At 36.8% G+C, this 9993-nt stretch overlaps 1 protein-coding gene across 1 annotated transcript; it reads left to right on the top strand.

The window, feature by feature from the left end:
* Window positions 1-1012: 1012 nt before the first annotated feature.
* LOC131642626 (zinc finger protein GIS2-like) lies at window positions 1013-9484 on the top strand. Its single transcript, XM_058912851.1, has 4 exons — window positions 1013-1267; window positions 1403-1468; window positions 1724-1952; window positions 9480-9484. The coding sequence occupies exons 1-4, from the start codon at window positions 1013-1015 to the stop codon at window positions 9482-9484; spliced, it is 555 nt and encodes a 184-aa protein (XP_058768834.1).
* Window positions 9485-9993: the final 509 nt, after the last annotated feature.

Genomic DNA, 9993 nt, shown 5'->3' with positions numbered 1-9993 from the left:
GTGATGTTTGAGTATATGGTTGGTTAAATACGTGACTATGTGATCATTGTAGTTGTGTACATAATTGAGAATATAATATTGGTATTGGATTGATATTCCCCTTGTACTTATTGTTTACTTGTTAACATGTGAAATATATATTGTCTTATTATTATTTATATAACTATGTTTGATGTGATCAACTTCTGGAATTATTAATTTAACCACTGTATTCCGTTATACTTCATAATGGTTCATATTCTCACCCTTCTGTTTTAATGTTTCCCTCGTTTGGCGACATGCAGGTTCTGGAGTTTAGTAGCTCGTGCGGGACTTAGCCGGAGGTTCTTCCTTGGTTATTGGAGACTAGGTAGTGAGTCGATGCTCTGGTCATGTAACACTGGGTAGACTAGGTGTATTGAACTCATGTTATATTTGCTCATGTATTATGCTATGACTTGTGAACTTATTTGTTGGTTACTTGTCATTTTGAGAGGCTTATAAGCCAAACCTTTTGATTATGTCTTATGTTGAATTGAGACCATTAGTCGATGTATGATCATGGTATGGGACATGAATCATTATGAATCACATGAGTGTCATATCTTCCGCTTGTGAATGCATCTCCAGGTTAAATTGTGATTTTATATTGAGTGTTATTGAAATGACCAGGTGTATTGTGTAGTGTAGATAAATGCTATCAGTTTTTTTTTCAAAGGTTTTTTGTTCTTCTAAAAACATCGATGTGACGCCTTTTGAATTATATGCATGCTATTCTCTAATTATATGATAAATATTTTGGGGTAGTAAAAAGGGGTGTTACATTAGTGGTATCAGAGCATGGTCGACTAGTTGGTCAATAGTCGTTAATGTTTTCTTATCTTGTTGTATTTGATTTGTGTATCTAACACGATCGATACTGTTTGACTGGTTGTTTGGTTGTCTAGGACGATGGTTGCAGGCAGGAATGATGATGCTATTGCTGAGGCATTGACGATGTTGGCTGGTGCTATTGGTCAAATTCCTCAGGCGAATGTTGGTAACCGGAACGGGGATGATGATGAGTACCGGTGCTTTAAGGAGATTCCAGAGGAACAATCCTCCTGTCTTTAAGGGTAAACATGAACCTGATAAAGCTCAAGCTTGGCTGAAGGCGATTGAGAAGATCTTCAGAGTTATGAACTGTACTGATGCTCAGAAAGTGCAGTTTGGTACCCATATGCTAGGAAAGGAAGCTGAAGATTGGTGGAACAACACTCTTCAGAGGTTTGAAGAAGATGGCATTGAGGTTACCTGGGATATTTTCCGTGATGTCTTCTTGGAGAACTATTTTCCAGAAGATTTTCGTGGGAAGAAAGAGGTGGAATTCCTTGAGTTGAAGCAAGGAAATGGTACTGTTGCTGTTTATGCTGCTAAATTTCAGGAGCTTATCAAGTATTGTCCCCACTATAATACTGCTAATGCTGAGAGGTCTAAATGTTTGAAGTTTGTGAATGGCTTGAGACATGATATCAAGAAGGCTATTGGTTACCAACAGATTACCCATTTTACTGAATTGGTTAACAAGAGTCGGATTTATGATAAGGATAGTAGAGAGAGTGCTTCTCTCTACTAGAGTTTGAAAGGAAAGAATCAGGATCGTGGGAAACCGTATGATGACAAGAGGAAACAAGCTGGTTTTGGCAAGAAGCCAAGTTGGGGAGGATCTTCTACTCCACTTAAGTGCTTCAAATGTGGTGTTAAGGGTCATAAAGCTGCTGAGTGCAAGAAAGAGGTTACTACTTGTTTCAAGTGTGGCAAGTATGGTCACATAGCTACTAATTATAGAGGTGGTTCGAATGTGACTTGTTTCAACTGTGGAGATAAAGGCCACGTTAGTACAAAATGTGACAAACCAAAGAAGGAGCAAGCAAAAGGAAAAGTGTTCGCATTGTCTGGTGCAGAAGCCACTACTGATGAGAGCCTAATTCAAGGTACATGCTTCATTAATGGTACACCTTTGATTGCTATTATTGATACCGGTGCGACACATTCTTTCATTTCCTTGGATTGTGCTAGGAGATTGAATCTTGTATTATCTGATATGCGTAGAAGTATGGTTATTGATACACCTGCTATGGGTTCTGTTTCTACTTCTTATGCATGTCTGAATTGTCCATTGAGTATCTTTGGTAGTGATTTTGGGATCGATTTAGTTTGTCTTCCTTTAGAACAACTTGATGTGATTTTGGGTATGAATTGGTTGGAATTTAATCGTGTGTATATCAACTATTTTGATAAGACGATCATCTTTCCTGAGAATTGTATTAAAGAAGATTTGTTCCTGTCTGCTAAGAAAGTTGATGAATAGGTTCAAGATGGAGCTGAATTGTTTATGTTGTTAAGAACCTTAGATGTGCGCGAGAAGAGAACCATTGAGGAATTGCCTATAGTTTGTGAATTTGCGGAGGTATTTCCTGATGATATAATTGATTTACCACTGGAACGAGAAGTCGAGTTTTCGATTGATTTAGTTCCTGGAACTAGTCCTGTATCGATGGCTCCATATAAGATGTCTGCTTCTGAGTTGAAAGAGTTGAAGAGTCAACTAGAAGATTTGCTTGAGAAGAGATTTATTCGTCCTAGTGTATCACCGTGGGGTGCACCTGTTCTATTGGTCAAGAAGAAAGAAGGTTCGATGAGATTATGTGTTGATTATAGACAATTGAACAAAGTGACGATTAAGAACCGATATCCACTTCCGAGAATCGATGACTTGATGGATCAGTTGGTTGGAGCATGTGTGTTTAGCAAGATTGATTTGAGGTCTGGGTATCATCAGATTCGTGTTAGAACTGAGGATATTCAGAAAACTGCCTTTCGAACGAGGTATGGTTATTACGAATACTCTATGATGCCGTTTGGTGTACTAATGTACCTGGTGTGTTTATGGAGTATATGAATAGAATCTTTCATGACTATCTGGATAAGTTTGTTGTGGTATTCATTGATGACATCTTGATTTAGTCTAAGAGTGAGGGAGAGCATGTTGAGCACTTGAGAGTTATTTTATCCGTGTTGAAAGAGAAGAAGTTGTTTGCTAAGCTATCTAAATGTGAGTTTTGGTTAAGTGAAGTAAGCTTTCTTGGGCATGTGATTTCAAGTGGTGGTATTTCTGTTGACCCTTCAAAGATTGAGGCTGTATCTCAATGGGAAGCTCCTAAGTCTGTTGCTGAGATTAGAAGTTTTCTTGGTTTGGCTGGTTATTACAGGAAGTTCATTGAGGGATTTTCTAAGTTGTCGTTACCGTTGACGCAGTTGACTAGAAAAGGTCAAGCCTTTATTTGGATTTCGCAATGTGAAGAAAATTTTCAAGAGCTCAAGAGAAGATTGACTTCTGCTCCTATTTTGATTTTACCGGATCTGTTAGAACCTTTCGTGGTATACTGTGATGCTTCTTTGTTGGGATTAGGAGGTGTTCTAATGCAAAAAGGACAAGTTGTAGCTTATGCTTCAGGGCAACTCAAAGTTCATGAGAGGAATTATCCTGTTGGCAGTTGTGGTATTTGTGTTAAAGCTTTGGAGACATTACTTGTTTGGATCAAGGTTTGATGTGTTTAGTGATGACAAGAGCTTGAAGTACTTCTTTGATCAGAAAGAGTTGAATATGAGACAAAGAAGATGATTGGAGTTCTTGAAGGACTATGATTTTGGTTTAAATTACCATCCTGGTAAAGCGAATGTTGTAGCCGATGCATTGAGTAGGAAGTCATTGCACATGTCTATGTTGATGGTTCGAGAGTTTGAATAGTTGGAACAATTTAGAGACTTGAGTTTGTTATGTGAAGATACTTCTAGTGGTGTGAAGCTTGGTATGTTGAAGCTTACTAGTGGTATTTTAGATGAGATTCGAGAGGGACAAAAATCTTATTTGGGCTTGGTTGATCGATTCACATTGATTAATCAAGGAAGAGGTGGTGACTTTCGGATTGATGAGAATGGTATTATGAGGTGTCGTGATCGGGTTTGTGTTCCAGATGTTGCAGACTTGAGAAAGAGGATTTTTGAGGAAGGATATAGAAGTGGTTTGAGTATTCATCCTGGCGCTACTAAAATGTATCAAGATTTGAGGAAGATGTTTTGGTGGCAAGGTATGAAGAAGGACATAGCAGAATTTGTGTATTCTTGTTTGACTTGTCAAAAGTCAAAGATGGAACATCAAAAACCGTCTGGTTTGATGCAACCGTTATCTATTCCCGAGTGGAAATGGGATAGTATCTCCATGGATTTTGTCTCTGGTCTGCCGAGGACATCGATTAATTGTGAGGCGATTTGGGTAATTGTGGATCGGTTAACTAAATGTGCTCATTTTATTCCGATGAGGATGGATTATTCAATGGAGAGACTTGCTAAGTTATACATCGAGAGAATTATGTGCTTGCATGGTATTCCATCGAGTATTGTTTCGGATAGAGATCTGAGGTTCACTTCGAGATTTTGGGAAGGTTTGCAAAGTGCATTGGGTACGAAGTTGCGTTTGAGCTCAGCGTATCATCCGCAAACTGATGGTCAAACGGAGAGGACTATTCAGTCACTTGAAGATCTTTTGTGATCTTGTGTTTTAGAACAAGGAGGAAATTGGGATAGTTTCTTGCCTCTGATCGAGTTTACTTATAACAACAGTTTCCATTCAAGTATTGGAATGGCACCTTTCGAAGCTCTTTATGGTTGGAGGTGTAGAACTCCTTTGTGTTGGTATGAGTCGGGAGAGAGTGTTGTGGTTGGACCCGAATTGATTCAAGAGACTACGAATAAAATTAAGATGATTCAAGAGAAGATGAAGGCTTCTCAAAGTCGCCAAAAGAGTTACCATGATAAGAGAAGGAAGGCTCTTGAGTTTGAGAAGGATGATCATGTGTTTCTTCGTGTTACGCCAATAACGGGAGTTGGTAGAGCGTTGAAGTCGCGTAAGTTGACGCCACATTTTATTGGTCCTTACCAAATTTCGGAAAGGGTGGGTGAAGTGGCTTATCAGATTGCGTTGCCACCGTCTCTTTCTAATCTCCATGATGTGTTTCATGTGTCTCAATTGAGGAGATATATTGCAGATCCATCGCATGTTGTTCAGTTGGATGATGTGCAAGTAAGAGATAATTTGACGGTTGATACAACACCTATGCGAATTGAAGATCGTGAAGTGAGGAAGCTTTGTGGTAAGGAGATCGCTTTGGTGAAAGTAGTATGGGGCGGAGTCGCCGATGGCAACATCACTTGGGAACTCGAGGATAAGATGAAGGAATTGTATCCGGAGTTGTTTGTTTGAGGTAATTTTCGAGGCCGAAAATCTTTTAAGTTGGGGAGAGTTGTAACAGCCCGTTTTTTTTAGTATTTATTTTATTATAATATTTTATACGCTTTGGTGTGTTAATTAATTATTTAACCGTTATGAGATATAATTATTAATTTAATTAATTAAACTTGAGTGCATTTGTGTTTAATAGAGTTAATTAATGTTATTAGAGGGTTAGATTAATTGGGCCTATTTATTGGTGTTATAAGCAATTAGGAGGTGTTATTATACTTAAAGCCCAATATAATAAATAAAGATAGAAAGAGAGGAAATGAGGAGTAGGAGCATCATTTTAATTTTTCTGGTTTAAAGAATAGAAGTGGAGGAGAGGAACAAGAAGAGGAACTAGGGTTTTGGAGGAGAAATCAAGAGGTAAGAGGGAGAATCCCTAATCATTGTGGGTTAGTATAATGGGGTAATTGTTATATTAACATATTATATTTGTTCATAGTTAAATCTTATAAAGTATGTGTTTTAATTCCTGTTAGTATATTGAAACTTGTAAAAAATTTGGATTTGAAACCAAGATTAAATACTGGAACAAACACCCTGTATTCATATTTTTTTAAAGAAACGAAAATGGGGGTGGGGTAGTGATGGGTGACACCGAATGATGTCACTATATGACCTTAGTGATGAACATCATGGCTGCAAGGCGGTACTGTAACGTGCACACTAGGAAAAGAGTTCTGTGCATAACCCTTCATTATTTCGCTACAGTTGTTAGCTGGGTCAATTAATAATGTGCCCTGTTTCATTTCCTTTTGTTTCGTTTTGTGTATTTATTTGTCTACTAGCCATTGGCCAAAGAAAAGTGGCTTGTTCCATTTTGTTTATTCTCCTTTATTAGTTCATTGGGCCGATGATGCTAGCTTACTGAACATCAACACGTGAAACACCCTATATTGTTTTATTAATAGAAGTGACTACTAAATAATAGCTATCATCTATGCAATTAAACATGAAGCAAACCATGTTGTTCATGCTGCCATAGTTCTAGACGGCGGCATTGAATGTGAAGGAGAAAGGGGTGTCGTACGGCAACCCCCTTTGTAGGGCATAGGTCCCATTTCAATATGTGTATATGTTATGTTTGTGGATGTAATACGTATCCTGTTCCATTTATTCATTCGGCTACTACTTGTTCAACTTTTGTCAATGAAAATGGGAGATAATATTATACTTGATTACTAGAAATATATAATTGATAGATTTTATAGATTAATTAGTAAATAATTATAGTTTGGTGAAATTGATTGCTATATTAAAACAGTAGACTCCTAATAGAAATGACACATGAATATGTTCTATTATTGTTCTAAGGTAGAATCTTTTATGAATAATTAAGTAGCATAAATCCTAATGGCTTATTGGTTTAATATGAAGATGAGTAAATTCTATATAATTGACAAGTTGTGAGTTAGCATGTGATAGTGTTAATTGGAATGGTGGATTGGAATTGTGTGTTGACTATTATATGTGAATAATGCTTATGTGATGAGAATGTTGTGTACAATATTGTGGATAATTCATAGAGTGGATTATTGTGATATGCTAAATATTAAGATGGTAGAGATGATCTTAATTGCATATGTTTGTTAACATTGTACATACATTCATGTCATGGTGTGCCTTGAAACAAAGGTGGTTGCTTTGAAACAAAAGCGAGGCTTAGATTCTAGAGTGAATCAGATGAGGTAAACTATATGTTTACGTTTGGTGGGTTTTGGTCTTGTCCGAATCAGAAGCGTGGCTTGGATTCTAGATATTGAATCGGAAAGCGGTGAAACATTGGGTTCACATTACGGTACCACATGCATAGCGTCACATATCTTGCATTGAGTCACATTAGAGTTATGTGATAGTTGATTATGTGCATTGATAGTGTTGTGACATGTGTATGAGGTTGATAATTGAAATAAGTGATGTTTGAGTATATGTTTGGTTAAATACGTGACTATGTGATCATTGTAGTTGTGTATATAATTGAGAATATAATATTGGTATTGGATTGATATTCCCCTTGTACTTATTGTTTACTTGTTAACATGTGAAATATATATTGTCTTATTATTATTTATATAACTATGTTTGATGTGATCAACTTCTGGAATTATTAATTTAACCATTGTATTCCGTTATACTTTCTTCATAATGGTTCGTATTCTCACCCTTCTGTTTTAATGTTGCCCTCATTTGGCGACATGCAGGTTCTGGAGTTTAGTAGCTCGTGCGGCACTTAGCTGGAGGTTCTTCCTTGGTTATTGGAGACTAGGTAGTGAGTCGATGCTCTGGTCATGTAACATTGGGTAGACTAGGTGTATTGAACTCATGTTATATTTGCTCATGTATTATGCTATGACTTGTGAACTTATTTGTTGGTTACTTGTCATTTTGAGAGGCTTATAAGCCAAACCTTTTGATTATGTCTTATGTTGAATTGAGACCATTAGTCGATGTATGATCATGGTATGGGACATGAATCATTATGAATCACATGAGTATCATATCTTCCGCTGTGAATGCATATCCAGGTTAAATTGTGATTTTATATTGAGTGTTATTGAAATGACCAAGTGTATTGTGTTGTGTAGATAAATGCTGTCAGTTTTTTTCAAAGGTTTTTTGTTCTTCTAAAAACATCGATTTGACGCCTTTTGAATTATATGCATGCTATTATCTGATTATATGATAAATATTTTGGGGTAGTAAAAAAGGGTGTTACACTTAAAACCTTCCCCTTGTATAACAAACCCTCCGTAGCCAGAACTCTGATAAGTTTAATAGTTTTGATTTTAAAAACTTCTGTTGGTTTTATTAGCTCTTTCACCCATTCCTTTTTGGAAACAATAAAGCGCGGTGGCGACTCTGTTTAAAATGAGCTAAGTCTTCCCATGACTCTAGTCTCACCAAATTCACCGCTACAACAAACAACCCTTGTGACTAACGACCTACACAGGCAACCCTTGTGACTAACACCCAATGACATGTTTTTTGATCTGAGTTAATAGATATAACATTCATTGTTCCCTGCACAAACCAACGTTTGTGACACCATTGCACAAGAATCACTTGTGACTGGCCAACAATGAACTGTTCAGTGATCTGACCCACAAATATAACATTCATTGTTCCTTGCACAAACCTCCGATTGTGACTAACAACCTTGCACAAGAACCACTTGTGACTCACCAACAATGAATTGTTCAGTGATCTGATCCACAGATATAACATTCATTGACCCCTTTAGATTCCTGACCTTCACCCGGTCATCTAAGAGGATTTCCCACAATGACCGCAACCACTATATTCTCAAGCTTTTGACCTTCACTCGCTCGCTCAAGGAAAAATCAACATTCAGTTGGTAAAGGTTTGCTTACAGTATAATGCTTCTACACAAGCTGGATGTAAACACTAAATTAAGCATAAATTATTTAACACATTTCCGAGCAACAACTCATGTGTTAAAACAATTTACATGAAGAATCCTAGACCTAAAACACTATACGAGCAACAACTATAGTGTGAATTACATTGTTCTACAAATATGTATATGATATAAAGTTGGGTAGCATCTTGTAGTGGTCTTCTTCTTCATCTTCTTTGAGCAAGTTCCGAGCAACAACTCCTTGCTTCTTCTGATTTCTTTCAAGATGCATCTGTTGATAGTTGAATGGCATCTTGAAGAATCTTCTTCTTCTGATCATCTTCGGCATAAAAAATTTAGGCTTTAGAAACAACTAAATTTCCCAATAGCATTTTGATTGGTGTGTGCTTCAGCTTCTCATTCTGACATATGCTTCTTGATATCAGCTTGTTAGCATAGTCATCTTCTTCATCAGTATGTTCATGTTAATCTGTGTTGGTTGAGTTCCATTTCAAACCAAATCACAATTAACAACTACAACGATAACAACCGTTATAGCAGTATGAACATACTGTGACATCTATTTTTGTAGCGATACCAGCGGCATCAGAAGCTACACATAGATGTGATATGAACAACATAGGCATTGCCAGTGTCATCACATTTTGTTGGATGATTTGATCTTCTTATATAATTCTCAAAAGAGACTTTGAAGGTTAAGAAGGTCTTTTAAATTCCAACATCTAGTTCCCAACGGATAGAATCAAGTTTTTTCTGTTAATTGTACTTTCTTTTGTCCTGTAGCTTGAAGTGTGGGAGACAGCTTCAGAGAAATAGTACATACATCTGGTTGAAGTGGTTGTGATGTACATTTGTACTAATTTATTCTTTCTTTGATCTTATCCTCAATTAATGTACTTCTAATTTTGAAGTAGTAAGCTTGGAGGAGATTAACTTGTCTTCTTCTTCCTGATAATAATTTTGATGTGTAGTTCAGAAACTACTTTGAATGAAGAGTAGAATCATTATCTTATGAGAGTTAGAGTCTCGTTTATCAAAATTGATAGCAGAAGCTCTTTTGAAGGAACGATACTTGAGTTCTGATCTGGAGGTGATTTGTGACAATTTAGCTTGTCCAGTTTTTTTTAGAGTCCTTAAGGTAAGAACCTTGTTTTCCAGATATTAAGATAGCAGCCAATCTGAAAACGAGTTCTTCCTTTGATGAATGCACTTCTGATTCTTGAAACTTCCCCTCTGATCTTCAGTACATCCTTGAATCTGATCTTCATATGCTTAACATGACTTCTAATGTATCTGA

This window comes from Vicia villosa, unplaced genomic scaffold (assembly GCF_029867415.1).
Source record: "Vicia villosa cultivar HV-30 ecotype Madison, WI unplaced genomic scaffold, Vvil1.0 ctg.005456F_1_1, whole genome shotgun sequence".
Classification (NCBI taxonomy): domain Eukaryota; kingdom Viridiplantae; phylum Streptophyta; class Magnoliopsida; order Fabales; family Fabaceae; genus Vicia; species Vicia villosa.
Note: the sequence above shows the minus strand (reverse complement) of the source record. Positions and strands in the feature narration are given on the sequence as shown.

Bases quoted from the DNA above. Each gene is read 5' to 3' on its own strand.
- LOC131642626 (XM_058912851.1), top strand. From the start codon at position 1,013: ATGTTGGTAACCGGAACGGGGATGATGATGAGTACCGGTGCTTTAAGG. The intron at 1,268-1,402 runs GTTACCTGGGAT...GCTAAATTTCAG, and splicing joins TTGAAGAAGATGGCATTGAG to GAGCTTATCAAGTATTGTCC. The intron at 1,469-1,723 runs GTGAATGGCTTG...TGTGGTGTTAAG, and splicing joins GGTCTAAATGTTTGAAGTTT to GGTCATAAAGCTGCTGAGTG.